This window comes from Sturnus vulgaris, chromosome 21 (assembly GCF_052056855.1).
Source record: "Sturnus vulgaris isolate bStuVul1 chromosome 21, bStuVul1.hap1, whole genome shotgun sequence".
In the NCBI taxonomy this organism is placed as follows: domain Eukaryota; kingdom Metazoa; phylum Chordata; class Aves; order Passeriformes; family Sturnidae; genus Sturnus; species Sturnus vulgaris.
In genome coordinates, this window is record NC_142263.1 from 836,211 (window position 1) to 860,084 (window position 23,874).

The 23,874-nt window shown below is 44.1% G+C and overlaps 1 protein-coding gene across 2 annotated transcripts in view; it reads left to right on the forward strand.

Moving 5' to 3' along the window:
• Positions 1-23,874, forward strand: part of NF1 (neurofibromin 1) — a 71,338-nt gene that overhangs the window by 12,999 nt on the left and 34,465 nt on the right. The window contains exons 6-36 of one of the 2 annotated variants that reach the window (XM_014881132.2): positions 50-117; positions 354-429; positions 943-1,100; positions 1,189-1,362; positions 1,535-1,657; positions 1,945-2,019; positions 2,492-2,623; positions 4,817-4,951; positions 5,644-5,757; positions 6,072-6,151; positions 6,645-6,768; positions 7,081-7,224; positions 7,609-7,855; positions 8,182-8,255; positions 8,374-8,457; positions 8,571-9,011; positions 9,400-9,539; positions 9,960-10,082; positions 10,353-10,436; positions 10,788-10,904; positions 11,430-11,611; positions 11,689-11,900; positions 12,510-12,671; positions 13,331-13,434; positions 14,022-14,157; positions 17,067-17,129; positions 18,941-19,099; positions 19,907-20,004; positions 20,143-20,289; positions 20,700-20,846; positions 21,191-21,301. In XM_014881132.2, coding sequence (XP_014736618.2) covers positions 50-117; positions 354-429; positions 943-1,100; positions 1,189-1,362; positions 1,535-1,657; positions 1,945-2,019; positions 2,492-2,623; positions 4,817-4,951; positions 5,644-5,757; positions 6,072-6,151; positions 6,645-6,768; positions 7,081-7,224; positions 7,609-7,855; positions 8,182-8,255; positions 8,374-8,457; positions 8,571-9,011; positions 9,400-9,539; positions 9,960-10,082; positions 10,353-10,436; positions 10,788-10,904; positions 11,430-11,611; positions 11,689-11,900; positions 12,510-12,671; positions 13,331-13,434; positions 14,022-14,157; positions 17,067-17,129; positions 18,941-19,099; positions 19,907-20,004; positions 20,143-20,289; positions 20,700-20,846; positions 21,191-21,301 — 4,234 coding nt within the window. The remainder of the gene's footprint in view (positions 1-49; positions 118-353; positions 430-942; positions 1,101-1,188; positions 1,363-1,534; positions 1,658-1,944; positions 2,020-2,491; positions 2,624-4,816; positions 4,952-5,643; positions 5,758-6,071; positions 6,152-6,644; positions 6,769-7,080; positions 7,225-7,608; positions 7,856-8,181; positions 8,256-8,373; positions 8,458-8,570; positions 9,012-9,399; positions 9,540-9,959; positions 10,083-10,352; positions 10,437-10,787; positions 10,905-11,429; positions 11,612-11,688; positions 11,901-12,509; positions 12,672-13,330; positions 13,435-14,021; positions 14,158-17,066; positions 17,130-18,940; positions 19,100-19,906; positions 20,005-20,142; positions 20,290-20,699; positions 20,847-21,190; positions 21,302-23,874) is intronic. The other variant, XM_014881133.2, reaches the window with a different exon arrangement.

Below are 23,874 nucleotides of genomic sequence, written 5' to 3' on the forward strand. Positions count from 1 at the left end.
TTTTAGAACAAGTTTCTGTTCTAAATGCAGAAATGTTTTATCTTTACAGAGACTGTATTCAAGTTTAAAGCCCTTAAGAAAGTAGCTCAGTTAGCTGTTATCAACAGTCTTGAGAAGGTAAATATTCAATACTTCTGTTTCATTGCTTATTTGCAAGCTTTCTTCTAGTTTGGGAATAGTTGCAATTCAGTAATTTATTATAAAATAAAAATTGCTGCCTCCCTTTGATGGAAATGTGTTTTTCAAGAAATTTTGAGTGATTAGAATTAAGAATAAAACCTCTTTGTTTAAATGTGTAATTCAGTAAAAATCTTGAAGCTCTGGAACGTTAAAGTGTTTCCCATTATCTGCAGGCATTTTGGAACTGGGTGGAAAACTATCCAGATGAATTCACAAAGCTGTACCAAACCCCCCAGACTGACATGGCTGGTAAGGCATAGCACATGACAGTGTTCAAGGTTGGTTCCTCACACATCCCCAAATGCATTCACTTGCATTTTGTGCCCTCTTTGCTCCTCGTGCAGCCTGCAAATAACAAACTTCTGTCAGCCTTTGTCAGGGCAGGCAAGGGTATGTTCCTGTCTCTTTTCTTTCCTGACTCCCCTCTTAAGAGAGATTCATTTTGTGCTTCACAACACAAAGAAATAAACCCCAAAAGATGGAGACTCTTTAAATGTATATTTTTCATCTTGATACAGGGTAAAAACTTAGAGAACATCACCTTTACTTGTCTCTAGTGAAAAAGAGAGGAGAATTTATATTTTCAGGTAAACCATGTCTTTAACTGGGTTGAGACCATTTGATCCCCAGTAGCATGTCAGTAATGTGCAAACCAGAACTTTCCTTCTGTGTAGGTGGAACTATCCCTCTGCTCTTTTATACCTGTTCTTTCCCTCTTCCTAGTTAAAACTGGTATTGAACTTGGGCTTATGTTTTCTGCAGATTGTGCTGAGAAGTTGTTTGATTTAGTGGATGGCTTTGCTGAAAGCACAAAACGTAAAGCAGCAGTGTGGCCACTGCAGATCATCCTCCTGGTCCTGTGTCCAGAGATAATCCAAGATATAGCAAAGGATGTGGTAGAGGAAACTAAAATGAACAAGGTGAGAGAAGTAGCTGAATTGTGGCTCTGGTTTTTAGAGTATGCTTGGTTTTGCTGGTTATAACTCTTCCCTGGTTTGCATTCTGCAGAAACTGTTCCTGGACAATCTCAGGAAGGCCCTGGCAGGGCATGGTGGGAGCAGGCAGCTGACTGAAAGTGCTGCTATTGCTTGTGTTAAACTGTGCAAAGCATCTACATACATCAACTGGGAAGATAATTCTGTCATTTTCCTGCTAGTGCAGTCCATGGTAGTAGATCTTAAGGTAAGAATGTTTGTTTCTTAATTGCAGTGAAGAAATTTGAAGTAATGAAGTGAACTTTGAATTTCTTCTTAATTGAATACCAATGTTTTTCAGTGGAAAGTTTTGTATTAAAAGTAGCCAAGGATAATCATGGTATCTGATTTCTATATTTATGTTTTTCTGAATGATATAGAACTTGCTGTTTAACCCAAGCAAACCTTTTTCAAGAGGCAATCAGAATGCAGATGTAGACCTGATGATTGACTGCTTGGTTTCCTGCTTCCGCATAAATCCTCACAATAACCAGCACTTCAAGGTAAGAGCACTGCTTGTGGTAAGTCATTCTATTGATGGCCTGTCAGTTATAAAAGCTGTGCTAACAGCAGCCTGAAGCTCATAAATGAGTTCAACTGTATAAATATCCCTTAGTAATAAATCCCTGCATGTTTTGATAAATCTTTTCACAGCTGATTAGGCTTCTCTTGTTCAGATTTGACAGCTTTGTCAATTTAATAAAAAGGCTCCAGAATGTTTTTCAGGGTGATAAGAAAGATGGCAAAGACAAAGATATTCCTAAGTGGCTTTTATGTATTTTTATTGTAGATCTGCTTGGCACAGAATTCCCCATCAACATTTCATTATGTGCTGGTAAATTCACTCCACCGAATCATCACAAATGTAAGTCCTGGCAGTATTTCATCAGCCCAGTGTCTGGGGCTTCTGTTCAGATCAATATCTGCTTAGTAAATGCCATTTGGATAGCAGACCAAATCTTGTGAGTGCAGAACATCTCCGGGTTGGTGCCTGTTGAGGAGGCTGAGTGTAGTGAGCAGCTGGGTCAGAATCGGTGCTTCAGTTGCAGCCTGTTTAAATGTTAAGAGTTGGATAATGGGCATGCAGAATGATGATGGGCATACTGGTAATGGTGTGCAGGGCTCTTGGCTGAGGGCTGGGTACCACGAGCTGCAGCTCAGTGTCAGAGTGAACGTACTGGTGAGAGTGTGTGGGCATTTGGGGTGAGGGTTGGTTACACTCAGCTTCAGTGGCCACAGAGCTGTGACTTGGGGCCAGCACCGGTGACAGTGTGTACACACTCGGGGTGAGGGTTGGGTCCCCTCAGCCTGGGCTCAGCGCTGTCCTTGCCTTGCAGTCGGCGCTGGACTGGTGGCCGCGGATCGATGCCGTGTACTGCCACGCCGTGGAGCTGCGCAGCATGTTCAGTGACACCCTGCACCGAGCCATGCAGGGCTGCGGGGCACACCCTGCCATCCGCATGACCCCGGTAAGCCTGGGGACACTGCCACCTTCCCCTGTGCCAGCCCTGCCCTAATCCTGGGGGCACTGCCACCTTCCCCTGTGCCAGCCCTGCCCTAATCCTGGGGGCGCCTCTGCCCTCCCCTGTGCCAGGCCTGTCCTGTCAATGCCCTTTGCACTGGTCACCAGAGGGTGGAAGAGCCTGGTGCTGCACAGAGAGCAGGGAGCCACAGGGGCTCTGCAGCCCTGCAGTGCTGGGGGATTGGCTGTTCCTAAGTCCTTGTCTCTCGGTTTTCCTGCTGCTTTTAAACTGGTGACATACAAGTGTTTGTCCTGTAATTGTCCTCTGTGGCTAACTGTCCATTTTAAGCTTCTGGCTCTGTGAATAACCAGCTAACATGTCCATCTTTGCTTAATGTGAGAAACCAAAGCATTCTGTATATGAAGATAATCACTGAAATCTGATACTTTTACCATGATTGGCATGTTCATTTGTCTTGCTTTATATTGAGCAAGTTGACTGTTTGGTCTTGGTGACAGCAACAAAGTAAAAGATTTTTCAGTCATTATGAAATAAAGTCAATATTCTTGGCTGTCTTGGAGAAAGTCTTGAGTAAATTCAGAATTGTAGTTCATCCAAATTCTTCCAGTAAGTCCACACACAGCTGTGTTGCTGCATTCTCCTCTGAACATTCTGGGAGGACTTCTGCTGTGGCAAGTGGCCTGGGTGGGTTGCTTTAGAAAGCCTAAAATGAAACATAAACATACTCCTGCTGGGCTTCTCAGAGGAGAGCAAATGAGCACAATGCTTTTGGTTGAAAGCTACTCCATGTTGAACTTGCTTCTCACCTGTGTGTATTCATCTGTTGCCCTGACAATACCCCTGCTCTGACTGGTGGTGCTTTGTCTTCTGCTTCTCCCTTTCCCTGTGCCTGGCTGCTGTTGCCCTCGTGGTCAGACGCCCGCCAGCCCCTGCTTTGCATGGCCCTGGGCCTCTGCTGCTGTAAGTATGACCTGTAACTACCGCAGAAAAGCCCCTCCTTGCTGACTTTTCTGTGCTTAGTTACTGCAGAGCCCCCGGGCAGGGCTGCAGGGAGCCCTGGCAGTGCCCCTGCAGCTCCTTCCCCCAGGCTGTCCCTGGTGGTTCTGTGCCCAGCACGATGCCCTTCCCCAGTCCCCCCTCTCTGCTTTACAGCGGGTTCCTGATTTCCAGCCTGAGCTCACTGGTGCCCAGCTCCTCACGTGTGTCCTTGTGTCTGGTGCTGTGTGTCCCCCGGTGCCTGGCACAGAGCCTGGCCTGCCTGTCTCACACTCTGGGGTCTGGACCGTGTGGAGGCATCAGTGACTCCACAGGAACACATCTCCTGTCACCACGTGCCTCTCCCAGAAACCCTCAACTGGGGCAAGCTAAGGCTTGGCACAGCTAGCTGCCTCTACCACTGTGCTCTCAGTCTCTTGATCAGATACTCTTTGGTAGATTTTATTCCACATGTTTGCACAATAACTAATTATTGAAATAAAATGAGGTCCTAATTTCTTGTGGAATTAAATCTTACAGTGTCATAGCTCATCAGTTACCTTGAAGGTGATTTCAATCTAGGCTTTCTACTTTTGTTCAAAACTTACAAGTAGTTCACTGTTTTTTTTAGCTGGAGGCGGAATTTTTTTATATTTAAGCAATGCCCTATGTACCTTTTAGAACTGAAAGGTTCATTTTCCAGAGGTTGTTGAGGTGAACATGCAAACATCTGGCCTGGGGCTGTAGCAGAAAAGAAAGACATTAATTTGTCTTTATAAAAAATTCCCTCTCATTTACTCAGAACGAGTTGGAAAGATTTATTTTTATTTCTGTCTCAGACCAGAGAAATACCCAGTAATTCTTTTTGATCCTTTCCTTTTCCTTTCCACTTTTCTTTCACCACAGTTGTTTTGTTGGTTTTTTTTTTTATTTTTATTCTTTTGCAAAAATTTTCTTAAGTCCACATGCAGCTTACTGAAATAATTTTTAAGGGAACTTTAAAGATATAATAGTGATTGCCTGTGAGAGAGGGGATTTTGAACTAGAAGGCTATGTGTCTATACTTGAGTTTTGTATACTTCTAAACTTTTTTTATTATAGATGATAAAAGCAATACATTTCATAAGATATTTAATTATAACTGTCGTGTTTGACTATCTTCCTGACAAGGACTGTGATTTTTTTTTTTTTTTCTTCCATCAGAGCCTTACATTTAAGGAGAAAATGACAAGCCTTAAGTTTAAAGAAAAACCTACTGATTTGGAAACCAGAAGCTACAAGTTCTTGCTGTTGTCCTTGGTGAAACTGATCCATGCAGATCCAAAGCTTTTGCTGTGTGTAAGTAAATCCTACTGTCATACTGTTCAGTCATAGTGGAATTTACATTTGAAGCCACTAAATGAATAAAAATTAATGGGCATCTGGCCATCTAGGACACTTCCTACTCATATTTTTCTCTGGTTATGATGCTCCTGTGGTTTTAAAGGAAAAAGAAACTGTAAGAGACTACAGAATAAGAGCAACACAATGAGAGGGAGCATGAAATTCTGTGACTCTGAAGGGGGAAAATGGGAGAAGGAGAGGGGAATAGAAGAAAACTAAAATAAGGGGGTTGGAAATTAGTCATCATTTCAATGAGTACTGTCTTAGATCTTCCATTTTCTCAGGCCTGTGATGGTTTAATATAAAAATATTTCAGTTCTGTCAGAGACATGATATGCAAGGCGTGCTATGGATTAAAAATAAAACGACAGATTCTCTGAAAGATCCTGAAATCCCCTTGTTCAGCAGCAGGAAGGCTGCAGTAGCTGTCAACAGTGTGGTCAGACAGGGCAGGGTTCTGCAGTTCTGTGTTTCCATCCAGAACCCCAGGAAGCAGGGGAGGTTCTGGAGCTCAGATTGTTGTGTTTCCATACAGAACCCCAGGAAGCAGGGGAGGTTCTGGAGCTCAGATTATGTTGTGTTTCCATGCAGAACCCCAGGAAGCAGGGGAGGTTCTGGAGCTCAGATTATGTTGTTTTTCCATGCAGAACCCCAGGAAGCAGGGCCCTGACTCGCAGGGCAGCACTGCTGAGCTGATCACGGGGCTGGTGCAGCTGGTGCCACAGTCCAGCATGCCTGACATCGCCCAGGAGGCCATGGAGGTGAGGGACACTGCTGCTGCCACAGCCTCTCCTTCACAAACTGTGTCTGTGTGTCTGTCTGTGCCCAGCATGGCTTTGGGCAGAAATACCAGGGAAAACCTCTGGCTCTGCAGCATGAGTGGGAAGTAAAGACTAAAATGAAATGCTGTTGACACAGACTAACAATGAACTCTTGCTCTTCGATGGTAAATGCTTTCTATATCTTTTGATGTTTTTAAAGCAGTGTAATGAATATGTGACTGTGCCTATTTCTCTGCCTGTGCTCAGGTACTCTGTAAAGTTCTGTCTTTAAGTGAAACTCTCTTTGGCTTCAGGCCTTGCTGGTTCTGCACCGGTTGGACAGCATTGACTTGTGGAATCCTGATGCTCCTATAGAAACGTTCTGGGAGATCAGGTATGTAAATTAACTGATGCAAATGAGAGAAATAGCTGTTTTGAAATAGCTGTGAGTATTTTGGGAAGGCTTTGCAGCAGCAGGGAGTTCATGGTCTCTTTGGGCGGGGGGAAAACCCATCACACGTGACACTAATTTGGACCCTTTGGCAGTTTTAACAGAGAGTGGTGAGGCCTGTCGGGATGTGAAGAAGGAACATCCCTAGATGTGTTCCTTCCACAGCAGTGTAGGTAACTCGTGCTGCCCTGTCTGTGCTGTCTCTGTCCTGGGCAGAGCTGGAGCTGCTCCAGGCCGTGGGCGCTGGGAAGGGTCCCAGGGGAGCTTGGCCTGTCCATGCACACTCTCACCTCTCTGTTTACTGCTGGAAGCCCAGGGTAGGGTTTGCACAGGGTGTTCATGCTGAGTGCCTATTTCTATGTGAAATGTAGTGTAATACCTTCAGAAGTGTTGGTGCTCCATCAGAAGGCTGATGCTGAATTTCATTTTGCTGCAGTTCACAAATGCTTTTTTATATCTGCAAGAAGCTCACAAGTCATCAGATGCTCAGCAGTACAGAAATCCTCAAGTGGCTGCGAGAGATTCTCATCTGTAGGAATAAATTCCTGCTGAAAAACAAAGTAAGTGAACATCACCATCTCCCTGTTAGGATCATGCTCTCTATTGTGTCACTTCCTTTATTTACCAGGTTGTTTTTGATTGGAAGAGATTGAATAGCTACTCCTACATGTTCTGTTCTCTGATTTCCTCTCTGCTTTGTGAGGCACTTTGGTTAGAATTGGTAACCAAAGTTAGGTTTGAGGTTTGTTTTTTTTTTCCTTTAGCTGCGCAGGTTGCTGTACTTACCTAGAAAATGAACTTCCCTCAAATCTCTGCCTTTTACTCTTATGAAGTATCAGTTGATATATTCTTTTCCTCCCCTCTCTTTACAGCAATCAGATAGGAGTTCCTGCCACTTCCTCTTCCTTTATGATGTCTCTGGAAGTGGAACTAGTCAAATTTCTCTTGACCATGATGAAATGATGCGCTGTGCACCAGGGGCTACCCTGAGGAAAGGGAAGGGGAATTCTTCCATGGTAAGTAATACATGTGGATAGGTAATTTTAACACTTGATAAAAAAATCCGCGGACAAGTAGAAATTAAATTACTTTTAGAGTAATTTTTGGCAATAAAATTAGTTACTTCTGAGGAAGAAAAGACATGTATCCTAAGTAATGTATATATTTAATGTGCTGGTTAACAATGATGCTTCAGACTTTACAAAGTCACATTTTTTCAGTTAAAATGTCGGCAAATATTTTTTGATTAGGATTGCAAACAGCATCATGACAGCATATAAGAGCTCTGATCCTTTTTAGAATGGCTTGTTCCTACTAGAACAAAAGCAGTTTCAAACACGGTTTGGCCAGGGCTGAATTTTCCCAAGCCATGTTCCCACGTGGGCCCCGTGTGTTCCCAGGAGAGCACAGCAGGGTGCAGTGGGACCCCGATCTGCCGCCAAGCCCAGACCAAGCTGGAAGTGGCCCTGTACATGTTCCTGTGGAGCCCAGATATCGAGGCAGTCCTGGTGGCCATGTCCTGCTTCCGACACCTCTGTGAGGAGGCCGACATCAGATGTGGAGTCGATGAGGTCTCAGTGCATAATTTTTTGCCAAACTACAACACTTTCATGGAGTTTGCGTCTGTGAGCAACATGATGTCAACAGGTAAGAGTCATGAGTCAGGTGAAGTAACTTTGGACCTGGACAGGAAGACTGTTACTTGTATTTGAGTTCTTTAAACAGGTTGAGGTTCTTGGTTTCATGCTGCTCTGGCTTTTCCTGGAATGTCTTAATTATTAAAACTGCTAGAAAGTGTAAGGAGTTTGGGTGACTGAGCTCAAGAGGATTTTACAATTGTGTAACAACAAGCTGTCTTTCTAAAGATTTTAAGGGGGATATGTTCCTCTTAATTCAATAATTGCTTTCAAAGATCACAAGTTTAATGTAGGTGGATTTCAAAAACTTGGTTCAATGTTCTGTGCCCTTTGCAGGGAGAGCAGCTCTTCAGAAGAGAGTGATGGCATTACTGAGGCGCATTGAGCACCCCACTGCAGGCAACACAGAGGTGAGCTAACTTCTCACTGCATGTCCTGTGTGTGCATATTAGAAAAACAAACACAGAAATATTGTCTGCAAGTAGTTTTGAAGTTAAATCTTGGTATATCTTCTTAATCTTCTTTCAGGCCTGGGAGGATACACATGCGAAATGGGAACAAGCTACAAAACTAATCCTTAACTATCCAAAGACCAAAATGGAAGATGGGCAGGTGACTATGAATTTTTCCATTGGTTCAACGTTTAGAAATTCAAGAGAAGTCTTGAAGCTTATTCATGTTAAGGAATTGGAGGTTTACTGTGGCAAACACCCCTTGTCCCCCAGGTGACCGAGAGCCTGCACAAGACCATCGTGAAGCGGCGCATGTCGCACGTCAGCGGCGGCGGCTCCATCGACCTGTCGGACACGGAGTCTCTGCAGGAGTGGATCAACATGACAGGATTCCTGTGTGCCCTGGGGGGGGTGTGCCTGCAGCACCGCAGCAGCGCAGGCCTGGCCACCTACAGCCCCCCCATGGGCCCCCTCAACGAGCGCAAGGGCTCCATGATCTCCATGGTCTCCACCGAGGGCAGCGTGGAGACCCCGGTCAGCAAATTCATCGACCGCCTGCTCACCCTCATGGTGTGCAACCACGAGAAGGTGGGGCTGCAGATCAGGACCAACATCAAAGACCTGGTGGGGCTGGAGCTCAGCCCAGCGCTTTACCCAATGCTCTTCAACAAGCTGAAGAATACCATCAGCAAGTTCTTTGACTCTCAAGGACAGGTAAAACGGTGATTCACATCTGTGTCATATTTCTCACATCTGTGTCAGTCCTGGAATGGATCCCTGTTTGTGTTCTCTGCACAGCCTCTGTGAGCAGAGTGATCATCACAGCACATGTTAGTGATTATTGTGGTTGTGATTCCAGGCTGTATTTAACATTCTTGAATAGTGAACTCTTGAGTGTGGAATCTGTGAGTTTGTTTGGGGAATCCTTATGGCTGGCAGTGTTCACTTACTGAATCTTGACATGTATTGGAATTCTTTTGGCTTGATGGTAACTAGAAAAATGCTTGTCCATGAGATTTTTTGAAGTGTTGCAGTATATTTGGCAAATACCCTTTATTCGGTTTTATGTGTAAAAAATTAACCAGAAGTTTTCGTCCTGTAGGTTTTGTTAACTGACACCAACACACAATTTGTAGAGCAAACCATTGCTATAATGAAGAATTTGCTTGACAATCACACAGAAGGGAGCTCAGAGCACCTCGGACAAGCAAGCATTGAGACAATGATGCTGAATCTGGTGAGGTAAGGAGCCCTCTTGACCTTCGTGTACCCAGGCATTGTGTTCAAGAAGTGAGGTGGAGCCTTCTAGTTTATATCTTCTCTGCTTGTGTCCATGGAAAAGCAGCAGCTGATTTTTTGATCCTCTTTATGGTTCTGACAAATTCAGTAACTGTGGAAGTTGTGTAGCATAAATTGCATTGCTGAAGAGTGACTTCTGTTTTTTCAAGAACTGACCATTCCCATAGGCATTCCTGGTTACTTTTCTCTACATTGATGTTAGTGGTTAAAAACCATTTGAAGGGCTGATTTCTGCTCAGCTGTACACTGACAGAAAACTTCTTTGGCCAGAAGAAATTTGCTACTGATGCAGGAGCTTTCTTGAGGGGGGAAGAAGTGAAGTAGCATGAAAGATTTCATTAATCTTTTTGCTTTTACCTTCAGGTATGTGCGTGTGCTTGGAAATCTGGTACATGCCATTCAAATAAAAACAAAGCTCTGTCAGTTAGTAGAAGTAATGATGGAAAGGAGAGATGACCTTTCATTTTGTCAGGAAATGAAATTTAGGTAAGGATGGCATTACCTAACTTACAGTACTGTGTGCAAGTGTAATTTTCTTTGGTTATGTGGTTAAAAAGAAACCCAACCCCTGCCACACCAGTACTGCTGGTACAGGCATAGTTCCCTTGTCTTTGTCTTCAGAATGATGATGAGCCTGGTACTGCATTTAAATATTACTTAGTTTGTGGTGATACTGAACACATGTAATAATTTAAGTGTGATACAGACTGGTAAAAATCCCCAACAAAGCTAAAAGAATCTATTTATGTGTAACAGGAACAAAATGGTGGAATATTTAACAGACTGGGTAATGGGAACATCTAATCAAGCAACAGATGAGGATGTGAAATGCTTGACAAGGTAAGGGGCACTCTTCACCTGTATCAGCATTCCAGCTGGCATTTGATATCCATGGATGAGCTGGCATGTTGGGCTTGCTATAACAATATTAATATTGAGGAAAAAACAAAAATTGAAACTGAAACTTTGGTGAGCAGCAGAATTATATTTAATGTTTAGTCTTAAACGACTTGGTTCCTTTTAATACTTTTCTCTGATTTAGAACCTCTACCACAAAATATAAGAGATGTTTCATGATGGACAGAACTTCAGTAGAATACTCTTTTATTATTAAAAATGTTATTTTTCATCTGCAGGTAGAGCTATAAGCAGAAGTGGCTTATATTTTGTTTGTTAAATTTTATTTTTCAGAGATTTGGACCAGGCGAGTATGGAAGCAGTGGTGTCTCTTCTTGCTGGGCTTCCACTCCAGCCTGAAGAAGGTGATGGTGTTGAGTTGATGGAAGCAAAATCTCAATTATTTCTCAAGTAAATGGTGACTTTTAACTATTTCTCTATGCAATCACTCTAAAGAGAAACCCTATATGACCTTTATTACAAACTGTGCTTTTCTTCCAGCAGAAATAATTTTATTTTCCTAACAGGAATTACCTCTTCTGTGGCCCTTTTCCAAATCTCTGCCTTGTAGATTTATGGAAACATTTTCATGTAGAAAATAACTAGAAAATTTGGCTTTGTTTCTGCTTAATGCTGCTGTGTGTTTCAGTCATGGCAGAGACTAGTTCCATTTGATACTGTATTTTATTTCTTTTTATCCATGAGACTTAAACTCTCTTTGAAGACATCTGTTGGTAGAGGCACAGCAGTGTTGGGGACAAAGGGAGGTTCTTGGAGCACAGCTGAGGTTTGGGCTGTGCTGGGAGGAGGCTCCTCAGGGCGGGGGAGAGGTTTTGGTGGGTTGGCTGTGATTGCTGCTGTGGATGAGGTTTTGGGGGGGTTGCTGTGTGACTGACGCCGTGGCAGGGCACGTGTGACCACGAGGGCTGTCCCCAGGTACTTCACTCTGTTCATGAACCTGCTGAACGACTGCAGTGAGGCCGAGGAGGACGGGGCTGCGGCGGGCGGCCGCAAGCGCGGCATGTCGCGCAGGCTGGCGTCGCTGCGCCACTGCACCGTGCTGGCCATGTCCAACCTGCTCAACGCCAACGTGGACAGCGGCCTCATGCACTCCATAGGTAACCCCCCCTGCCCTGTGCATCACCCCACCCCTGCTTTTACATCCTCCTTAGCGCTGCTGCCTTCTCTCCACCAGGCCTGGGCTATCACAAAGACCTCCAGACCAGAGCCACGTTCATGGAGGTGCTCACCAAAATCCTGCAGCAGGGGACAGAGTTTGACACCTTGGCAGAAACGGTGCTGGCAGATCGCTTCGAGAGACTGGTGGAGTTGGTGACAATGATGGGTGATCAGGGGGAGCTTCCTATTGCTATGGCTTTGGCCAATGTGGTGCCTTGTTCTCAGTGGGTAAGTTGATTCAAGCGTTGTATTTTCTACATTTCGTTGAAATAATAAGACTTGAAATAAAAAGGGCAACAACAGTGTGGTACAGAGAGAATAGAGCTACCACTGGCAATAGCTACCCTTTCTTAGTATGTTCTTTAAAAATATACCAAATCTAAGTTCAGATCTTGATGATAAACTGCATTTTAATTAATGTCTAGGAGTGATTTTATATTCAGTTATTAAAATAAATGCATCTGGGCTGGTTATTTATTACAGGTGGTGTGTGCTGTGATGGAGACATGCACAAAATTGTATTTGCTCCTCTAGATTTTAGCAAGATGAGTTAGGCTCTGTTATACAGCAGAGTAACTGCTTGTCTGTCTGGATAACCATTACAGATTTGTAAGACTGGATATCAGATTTTTAGATTAGAGGCAGATTTTTAGACAAGCAGTAGCATAGGAAACGTTTGCAGAGATCGAGTTTGTGTAATTCGATATTTACCTGCTAGAGCCCATAGCAGACATAAAGCTTTATTGCCAACTACTTGATGGTTTTGTCGTGATACTGGGGTTTCATACTTGCCTTGGCTCCCTGTGACTCAGATTAACCCTTCCTCCTCCCTGTCAGGATGAGCTGGCTCGTGTCCTGGTCACACTCTTTGATTCCCGGCACCTGCTCTACCAGCTCCTCTGGAACATGTTCTCCAAGGAGGTCGAGTTGGCAGACTCCATGCAGACACTCTTCAGAGGAAACAGCTTAGCCAGTAAAATAATGACTTTCTGTTTTAAGGTACGTTTTCTCTTTTTTTCTCGGCTACAGATCTCTTCAACAGCAGGAAAAGTTTAGTAACATAAAAATACAAAGCCGCCAGTCTGTGGGATTAAGCATTTGAGTAATGGGATTAGATAAAATCCATAAAGTGTTGTCTTTGGGTCTCAGTTTGAGTTAGTCTCAGCTCTCACATCTGTCAAGTTCAAGGAGTTTTCTTTTTGTGTTTTAACATTTAATGAACTAAATCTTGTAGAAAACTTATGCTCAGGCCCTTAAAAAGTAGGTATTCCCCTGGCACTAAGCTTTTGCCTTTCTGACTAGTTCAATTATATGAGTGATTCTGGGCCACTGCCAACTGGAAGTCTCTTCCTGGTAAATTCTGAGGTTTGTGCTCCCATTTCATTTTAAAAAGTTGTGTACAAACAGAGGTGAAGTGTGGAGTCAGGGCTCTAAGAAAGAATGTCTGCTGGTTAGCAGGGTTGTTTTTCTCTGATTGGAAATTAATTAAAATACCTGTAGAAATTGATCTTGGTTGTGTTCCAGAAATGAGATTATAATATGCAAACCCGAGTTTTACGGGAATTTAGCTTATTCCAAAACAAATCAAGTGTTTTGAGGCTGTTGGAAGCTCCCAGAATTCTGCAGCCCTGCTGTGTCCTTGTTTCCCCTGCACACAGGTCTATGGTGCTACATACCTGCAGAAGCTCTTGGAGCCTTTGCTGCGGACTGTGATCACATCCCCCGAGTGGCAGCACGTCAGCTTTGAGGTGGATCCAACAAGGTTTGAGATTCAGGGCGAGCAGCAAATGTGTTTATCTGTAAACATGATTCCCACTTACTGTGTGTAATAGGATTCCTTTTTCCTTATTGCAGATATTTTTCTCATGCTTTCATGCTGTTGTACCTCTCACTTTTCCAGACACAATTAATTGTCTCTGCAGCCCTCTTACTCTATCACTTTAAATGAATTCTAACTCCTAGAAAAATTATAAGTATTCATCTCTTAAGTAGCTTACTCAAAGATAGGCCTTTTAATTAATCCTTTAACCATCAACTATCTGTCTACCTCAAAATTCCTTTCAGAGAAGCCATCATGAACTGATAATGCAGTTATCAGTTGGAACTGTGTATGCATGTGTTTGTATGAAATGGTCTGAGAGAACCCCACCTACAGCTGTCTGTTCATTTCTGAGTTTTACATGACCTTTTATTTGTACCTTATGTGCTTTAAAATAGTTATGGAAACTTTTGTGTAAAAGATCACAAGAATTTCCATAAGAAAAAGAGGAAATGAGGATCTCACCAAGGATCTAAGTGCAGCTTGTGTGGTGTTTGATTGCTGGTCATACATGTGTGGGTCTGTTTCAGGCTGGAGCCCACAGAAAGCCTTGAAGAGAACCAGCGGAGTCTCTTGCAAATGACAGACAAGTTTTTTCAGGCAATCATTAATTCCTCCTCGGAGTTCCCACCCCAGCTGCGCAGTGTGTGCCATTGTTTGTACCAGGTATGCCTGCAGTGCCTGCCTGCCCCTGAGCTTTGGGGTTGGTTTGTGAAATCCCAGCAGTTTGGAGCTTGGTGTTACACACAGGGGGCATCTCTAAAGACTCTTCTCAGATGTTTGTTAAGTAACACCAGTCTGAAGGTAGGGGCTCAGTGGTGTTTTAAGGCTTGTGTTGGCAATCAGGAGGTGACTGAAGGTACCCAGGTTCCCTGACCTCCATCCACAACTGCTCTGCTCTGTCCCTGGCTGCTGGGCCCAGTGTCCTGCTGGATCTCCTTGTGTTTCTGATGGATTCAGCTGCTGCTGAAGATCAGAGTAGGAGCTCACTCAGGGCTCATTGGGAATTCAGTGTCCAGTCCAGTTGGGGCACAGCCACAGGAATGCTGTGCCTGGTGGAATGTGGGATTTGTGGTGTCAGTGAGGTGCTCTGGAAGAGCTGCTGCTGCCATTCAGCCATAGTCTGTATTCAGGTCTAGAGCAAAGCCAAGCACATGGGTTTTCTGACCTGTGTCAACTAATGATGAGTAACAAAAATGCTGTCCAGTGACATTTGCACAGGGGGTGCTGGGGTGATCAGGGCAACTGCTGCAATCCCCAGAGCTTGGGAGTGAGAGCAGGGAATGTGTCTTGGGGCTGTTGAGGTCTGGGGTGTTGCTGTGAGCCCTGCACTGAGCCAGGTGTGCAGTGCTGAGCCTTGTTCCTGCCTGACAGCTCTGGAAAAGCCCCTGAAGGCATCGGTTTGTCTGCCTGACAGTGGCTGTGTTTGGGTTGGTGACTTTGGGGTTTTTTTGATGTGTTTGGGGTTTGTAACCAGGAAATGAAGTGGGCAGATTGGTCTCCTTCATGGCCACAGTGTCACAGACATCAGCTAGAAGAGTATTTGAGTGTTACTGAAAATACCACACACAGCCTTGGTTGTTCCTCTGTTGTTGGATGTTGCATTCTCTCACACCTCATCCCAGAACTAGGTTTATATGCTGTTACCAGGATGTGTCAGATTATTGCCATTTCAGTGCTACAATGGTAGCAATTATTTCTGTGCAAACCATTGGTAATTCCTGCATGAAATGGAATTTCTGAAATGTGCTCACCAGCAGGCATTCCCAGAAATTCTCCTATGGAAGGCTTTCCAAGTCTGTTGGCTTTATTCTTGCCTTTACTGTGTGTGGTAATAAGGGTAATTTGTTCCCAAAAGAGATGATTTACTGGCAGATATACAAGTGGTATTAATTGATATTTAGCTTTAGTATTTACTACTTTAACTGTTTGTAGTAACAACTAGATTTCTGTACAAGTGTTTGTTCATCACAAATAGTGTTAGTCATTCTGTACTTAAAATTCCAGAGTTTTGAAGAGTCTGGCCTTTATGTGAAAGAAAGTACAACCAAGATCTGATTTGGGGACTATAATCCATTTTTATCATAGGAACCTAATAGGTGATTTTTATAAAATAACTTCCCTTTTTCATCCCAAGCACTAGTGTGAGACTGAATTTAGTGGTGATTTTTTCATGCTTAGAGTTTTAAAGTTACTGTGTGCAAAGAATGCTCACCAGATGTGTTCTGTAAATGATTAGTAGCTAATTTTAATCACTGTGGCAACCTCACAGAACCGTGTCTTTAGCTGGATATTGGTGTCTTTGCTGGCTGGTGTTTCTGTTTTGGGAGCAGAGCCCAGTGAGTGTTTTCCTTTGGAAACATCAATAACTGGCTGCTGGGACAGATTCACCTGGCTCCTTACAGGTAATGTATGTTCAGGAGTGTGATGTGAGAACAAGCATGCTCACAAGAACTCCTACAGAGGATCTGTGCTGGCTCCATGAAATCCCCACAAACACACATGGGCTTTTCCTGGGAAAACAAGGTGGGAATTTTCCTATGGCTGCAGTACCCCAGTGAGCAGAGTGTGTGCACACCTGCTCCAGAAGCCACTCGTGGAAGTTGCCCAGGGAAAGTTGGCAGAGGTGCCACTGGTTAAATGCTGACAGGTCCTGCACAGGTTTCAGTTCAGCTGGCTTAGCAGGGAGTTTGAGTGGCTGCTTTGCCTTGGGCTGTTAGTGTTCATCCTGTTCCATCCTGGCCGTGTGGAGCTCTGTGCCAGTGTGGCCCTGTGGAGGTGGCCGAGTGCTGCAGGCTGCCTGGGGCCCAGCCCTGGGGCTGCTGGAGGCTTCCCTGGGCTTCCCTGCCCTGTCCCAGCTGCCAGCAGTGGGCATGCAGGGCTCGGGGCTGTGCTCAGGTCCTGCTGCAAGCAGGACAGCACTGGACTCTCCTTGGTTGGGTCCCTTTGCATCTCAGTGAAATGCAGAAATAAGCACAACCGAGTCAGATCTCTTGATTTGGAAATCTCTAATTAAAGTTAACATAGACTGTAGCTTTTTTCTTCCTTTGTCCAGAGAGTGTTTTATGGCAGAGTTACCTCTCACAGTGCTGGTTCACAGGTCTAACCAAATTGAAGGACACACAGAGAAACATTGGGAAGATTTAAAACTCTAAATTTAATTTAAAAAGCAATACGTGTTTCAAAGGTATAACACTACTATTTGTAAAATAATAATAATAATTTGTTAAAATTATTTGGGAATGGTAAAATACATTTGAAAGCTGAATACACCATTTAAGGCCCAAGATTGTGTATCATGAGCACATTGATGTGGTTTGACTTTTAATCTAGCCAGAAATAGTAGAAATGATTGAAATTCAACATTTGCTTGTTTTGTATTTAGTGCTTTGTAAATAAGATGTAATAAAACTGGAATAAAAACTCCATCATCAGTCTTTAGTTTATATATTTCATTTTCTGTTGGTTATGTTCGTTACATTTTACTGTGTAATTTATGTACAAGTCAACATTGGTTTTTTGTTGCTGTATGTAGTTGGTGCTGTGACTTGTTTGTGCTCATCTCTGTTCTGTAGGCAACTTGCCACTCTCTACTGAATAAAGCTACCGTAAAAGAAAAAAAGGAAAACAAAAAATCAGTAAGTTTGGAGACCTTTTTATTAGCCATTTCTTTCAAAGCACAACAGAAGTCTTTTGCTGTTTGTTCAAAATATCTTCACTTCAGTCTATTTGACCTCACTGTAAAATCATTCTACTAATTCTGGCACAAAATAGCTTTCATTTCAATTAACACTGGAATTAAGTTAGATTTAAAATATTCTCTGTGTGCCTATTTGAGTAAATGAGACATTTTTAACATTACTGCTTAGTATTTAATATTCTGACTCTTCTAGCCTTGCCACCATCTTCAAATTTTAAAATTGTGGAAGAAAAATGTTTTCTTTGGTTTTGAGAAAAATCTGGGTCTGTTGAGCTGCTTTAACACTCTGGCAGATAACCTGAGCTTGCATCCTGGGCAAAGAACAATTAATATTTGTGGGGTACTGGAGAGAGGCTCGTGGCACTTGTTTCTGACACATTTTCTTCTGTTTGCTTTGTGATTAAGTATGAAGACCCCAACTTCAGCACTTGTATTATTTCCTGAGAAAAGCAGGTTTTCCATTTTAAGTAACTTGCTGTGTTAGGGTTTAGATCCGTGGGCTGCTTAAGAGTGTTGTCTTTAAAAGTTCGTTCAGTGACTAAAAGTTACTCTTTTCTCTGGCAGTGACTTCAAAATATAAAATATGAACCAACCAGAATGGAAATTTAGACTTGTCTTAAATACTCTCTTAGTTTTGCTGTAACTGAGCAGAATAGTAGTCATGTTTAAAATGCAAAAGCTGTGGGCAAACCAGTATTTTACAAGAAAATATCAATAATTGCATCACAAGGTAACTGACGAGTTGCTACTGAACCAAAGTGATTCTTGGTGTATTTTGTACTAATGGGGTTCTCTGGTTTAAGCAGCATGATTTGAGATTGCATTAGTTATGTTTTGAAATATTTTACTAAACTGGGATTTTTTTGGAGGTTGTTGGGTTTTTTTTAAACTATACGGGATTATATCAAGTTTGCTAATTTTATTGTGTGAAAATAATCTGACTCATTTTGATTAACCATTGTTACTCATTACAATATACACATACAGATACTGATGTTTTATAGAACCACATCTTGCTTATCTAAGAACTTTATTTTTGTCAGGGAGCTTTGTCTTTAACTTTTCGAAGTTAAATGAAAGATATTGAAAGAACACTCTCTTCTTAGTAATGCATAGTTGATTTCCTAAAGGAAAAGAGATTTCTTTTTTCTTACAACATCTTCAGAATTATTTTTTCCTGGATGGCCAAGGACAATGTTTTAAATCTGCTCAGTGGTTTTACACAGTGTTTGTGTAGGCAGAGGAGTGCAGTGGCCACTGAGCTGTGGCTCCTTCTGTCCTGCTGTGGGCAGGTGATGGTTCTGAAGGGAATTTCTGCAAAGAGCTGCTCCTCACAAATGGCTGGTGACTCGTGAGGCCGTTCAGCAGCGCTGTTCTGTTATTGTTAGCGTGCTCAGCCGTGCACTTACAGACACACGGGTCACACCCAGCAGTGGAAGGAGTTCTGTGCTGGGCACACCTGATCGGGGCTGTGGCACCTGTGACACCTGTGACACAGGCCCAGGAGCTCTGGGAGCCGTGTCCCCGCCCGGGGAGCTGTGCAGCAGCAGAGGGACAGCCAGCTGCTGTGTGAGAGCCCCACTCGTGTCCCCTTTGTCCTGCTTCTCTGGGATGCAAGGCAGGCCCGCTCCAGCGTGCTGGGCACGAGCCGTGTGCCAGGATTGCTTAGGCTTGGCTCGCCATGCAAGGCTTTAGTGAGCCCCTGGCTTTGCCTGACGCAGGTGTGTTGTGTGTACCTGTCGTGCCCAGGTGGTGAGCCAGCGCTTCCCCCAGAACAGCATCGGGGCCGTGGGCAGCGCCATGTTCCTGCGCTTCATCAACCCCGCCATCGTGTCGCCGTACGAGGCGGGCATCCTGGACAAGAAACCCCCGCCCCGCATCGAGCGCGGCCTCAAGCTCATGTCCAAGGTGAGCCCTCGGCCCCGCACCTGCCTGTGCTTCGTGTGCTTCGTGTGCTCTGTGTTCTGCCTGCTCAGCGCTGCCCGCTGGGGAGTTCATGGTAGCAGCCACCACGGTGATTGAAGGTGCAGGGTCTGTGCTGTTCCTGCACCCTGCGGTTGTTGGAGCTCTCAGCAGGATGAGGATGGGGACACTTTGCCAAAAGGGTGGATAAGAGCAGAATTCCAGCCCTTCACTTGAACTTCTCCTTTGGATACAGATGCTGATGTTCCTGTGAGCACAGTGAGGGTAGCAGCATCCAGCATTTACCAATTCATCCCACTGCTAAAGGAGGGATCTTTCCTGTCTTTAATCTCATTTGGTCATGCTTCTTATAGAAAAAAAAAATTTAAGAGGCTTGATGATGGCATACAAATTCTGTGGCCTGAGTATATTATCCATTGTAAATGTTGAGAAATTATATTTTTCTTTAGACAGGGGTGCACTACTGCTTTTACTTACCTGTCTTAAGTTCCAGGAGAAATACTTAATAACTTACTGGTGGTTTGAAAGACGATTTGTTTTCCTCGTTTGAAGTTCATAGACAAGTGAACTAGTTTTTAGTATTTAAGTAAGTATCACAACGAAAAGACTTTGAAAGTGAATGTATTTAAAATTATTTGACTTACTGGTCTTTTGTTGTGAAACCTCAAGACAGCAAGTGAAAAGAAACTGTTTCTGCCAGTTCAACTTCAGTGGCAGAAATATTTGTGTCAATTATTGTAACAGTTAATACATTAACCCTTTGTGTGTCTTTGCCGTGGTTTTTCCCTTTAGATCCTTCAGAGCATTGCCAACCACGTGCTGTTCACAAAAGAGGAGCACATGCGGCCGTTCAATGACTTTGTGAAGAGCAATTTTGATGCAGCACGAAGGTACAGCCTGGGGCCAGCCCGTGGGTGTGTGCAGGGAGAGACTCCCAGAGCCCCGTGTGTCCCCCCCAGAGCCCCGTGTGTGTCCCCAGCCCCCCGTGTCCCCCCAGCCCTGAGGGCTGCTCCTGGCTGCCATTGCAGGTTTTTCCTGGACATCGCGTCCGACTGCCCGGCCAGCGACACCGTGAACCACAGCCTGTCCTTCATCAGTGATGGCAACGTGCTGGCCCTGCACCGCCTGCTCTGGAACAACCAGGAGAAAATCGGCCAGTACCTGTCCAGCAACAGGTGAGCCTGCAGCAGGGCTGTGCTCGGGGGGCAGCTCTCACAGTCCTGTCATGGCCATGATTCCCATCCCACCCCCTGCCGTGGGCAGGGACACCTTCCACTGTCCCAGGGTGCTCCCAGCCCCATCCAGCCTGACCTTGAGCACTTCCAGGCATGGGGCAGCTTCCCTGGGCACCCTCTCAGGGGTGGATTTCTTCCTGATATCCAATCTAAATCTCCCCTCCCTCAGCTAAAAGTTGTTAATATTTGGAAGTACTCTCTTCTGTTACTGCTGAGAAGAATATCAGTCATCACTAAGATCTGTCATAGTTACTTTGAAAAAGAAAACCCAGCTTGTTCCATTTGAGGAAGGGTAGTGGGAATTGCTGAGTAAAGGAGGACTTTCCTGACAAAGAATTTGTTGTTTGTAGGGACCACAAGGCTGTTGGACGACGACCTTTTGACAAGATGGCAACACTTCTTGCCTACCTGGGGCCTCCTGAGCACAAACCCGTGGCAGATACACATTGGTCCAGCCTAAATCTCACTAGTTCCAAATTTGAAGAGTTCATGACAAGGTAAAGAGATTATTGTGGTGGGGACACACAATGTGGGTTTCTAGACTTCATCATGTGAGGAGGTGTCAGTAGTTCTTAAGACTCTCTGCTATAAAGACTCTCTCTGTTTCAAGAGGGAGTCTAAAAAGCTGAGTCTATGTAAACCTTTTAGCTTTCTGAGTAGATTTTAATTTAAAAAACTGAACTGAAAACCAGAAATGGTGGTAACATATGTGATTTAAGGAAGGCTCAAATTGTGTGAACTTAATACTTTTGTTCAGAGGTGGAAGTAAAGAGGGTTTGAGATTTTTAAAATTTGTTTGATAAGCAGTTGTGAACGTTGATGTCAATGTATTGCTTTTTAGGCATCAGGTACATGAAAAAGAAGAGTTCAAAGCACTGAAAACATTAAATATTTTCTACCAAGCTGGGACATCCAAAGTTGGCAATCCTGTTTTCTACTACATCGCTCGGCGGTAAGAAACCTTTCCCCTTCCCAGTCTGAAGTGAGCCTGTCAGTCAAAGGTACCAAGTGTGTATATGAAAATAGCTTATTTGTTCAAACTTGCTGACAGTATTTTTGAGTTGTTTCCTAAACCAAAACTGTCATTTCAAAGTAATTGCACTCATGGCAGGAGTCGTTCCTAGAGGTGTTAAGGAAAGGGAGATGGCAGTGCTCCCCCCAGGTGTGCTCAGAGGCAGCTCTGAGGACTGGCTGGGCTGAGCTGCTGAGGCTGCTCTGTGTGCTCAGCTGCTGCTGCTGGGGCTGTGCTGGCAGCACTGGGGGGCTGCTGTGGCTCAGGGGGCTGTGGGGGTTCTCCAGTCCTGGTGTCACCAGGCACTTTGGGGTGTTCGTGGTCTGGTCCTTGCTGGTGTTTTGTGCCTCTGGGAGCAGAGCCCTGCCTGGGGGTGCTGGGCTTGCTCTGGTTTGTGCTCCCTGCTGGCTGTGGTGGCACTTCAGTGTTGTCATGAGAGGATGCTATCAGTGGTGATTCTTTGGATGGAGTGAAGAACACAAGATGAGGAGCATCACTCATCTTCTGTCCTGATTTTCTGTCTTCAAAAGCCACACAACAGTCCACGAAACTTGCAGGTGTGCTGACAGAAGGGGTTGGCTCAAGGGCAGCCTGGATGCTTTTTCCCCCTTTTAAAATTTATTCTTTTTTAGTAAGATCCCTAATGTTTAAGCCCCTTATATGCACAGAGTTAGAAGCAAAGGCAGTCTTTTGAATTCTCTTTAAAAAACGGTTTGCTTGCCACATTCTTCTCCATTTTGTTCCATTAGACACAGTCTTATTTCATGTCAAGTCAAACAAAATGCCTGCATTGTTATCCTGCCTTGTTCAGACAAGAAATTAGGCATACAAATGTAGAGAGTAGTGATAACCCATCTTAAAAAGTGACTGTGCCTGGCAGTGATCCGAGGCATCTTCTGTATTCTGTGCAGACCTGACATGCAGCATTTCCTTGTGTGCAGAGCAAGAAATTTCATCTTCAGAGAAAAAATTGCGGGAAGTAAATCAGACAAAAGTTTGTAACACATTTTGCTAGGTCTAACTCACCTCCCTCTTCTTTAAAAGCAGAAAAATTAATTTATCCAAAGATGCCTCACAGGGCAAAACTGTCATGGTCCAGTCAGCCAAGTGTTCCTGCTTTCAGAGAGGTGTGGGATATTAATGAAAATATTGTACTTTGACATGAGCCTTGCTGCCAGGTGAGTTATTACCTTTGTCTGCAGGATTCAGGAATCCTGGCAGGGCTGCCTTTCAAACCAGCAGGGAGGGCTTTGCTCTGGGATGGTGCTCTGGCATCATCTCTTCTCATAGGATGTGGATAAATGAAGCTTATTTGGGGTGTTTGTCTTCTGGTTCTGAGCCAGGTGTTGTGTTTCCAAGGTGTGAAATTCGGAAAAATTGTTTAGATTGGAGCTGCCAGGTTGTTTGAGGGCTTGTAGCAGGCTGGGGGTTTTTGGGTTGTTTTCCTCCCCACTCCCTTTATTTTTTTCCTTTTGTTTCTTTTTTTTTATTTTTAGTTGAAGATCTTGTTGCTAAGGCATTGTTGAGTCATTTTACTGATATATCTGGATGGGTTTATGTCCTCCTTGTGCTGTGAAATTTAATTCCTTCTGTCATCTATCTTCACATTTTGTTTCCTGGGCAACAACCCAGCTTCTGGAGCCAGTGCTCTTCTGTTTTTAATCCCTACCCAGTTACGAAAATGGCCCATAAATCAATAAATATTGATCCTGAACTACTGCCATTAGGTTTTCAAGCTGATCCCAAACTAATTAATAGGAATAAAACCTCGGAGCTATTGCTGCAGACCGCAGCAATCCCCACAGCAATTTTTCAGATTTTCAACCCTTTCCAGAGCGAGCACACAGCTATTAGGGGTGTGCCAGAGCTTTTCTGGGTATTTTGAATATTGCTAAACAGTTGTTTTGGATAGCAATTTCACTGAGAATAGATGATTTGGTATTTCTGGAGGCCTGAGTGTGCAGTGTGTTTACAAACCCAGGCTGAGCTCAGTGGCTGTGCAGTTGCTCAGCAACAAGTGCTGGACTCCCACACTCTGCCTCCTCCCTCTGCCTTATCGGCTCATTCGTATTCCAGAAAAATACCAGGAAGCCTCAGTTCCAGTCTGCTCTACTGAAAGCAGTCTGAGCAAGAAGGGCTGGTGCTGCAGCACAGCCCTGGTGTCCCCTCCCTTCATCCCCTGCTTCTGGAACACCCCACAGCCCCCTGTCCCCTCCCAGGCTTTTATTACATGCTGAGGAGTTTTTTGAAGGCTGGGTAGCAAGTCCTTTAGGGTGGGGGCTTGCAGTTTGCCCCAGATAACCTCTGGAAAGCAGTGTTTTCCACATTGTCTCATTATGGGTGAAACATTCTCTGAGCCTTTAAAGTTGATTCCGTGAAGGTTTTTTTTTAATGCAATAGAATTTGGCATCCTGTAGTGATTGTGCAGCAAAGACACGTGCAGTATTTCCTGTAATTTCCTCAAATCAAGCAGTTTAGCCACAGCACCTCATTTTGTGATGAGTCCTGCCTTG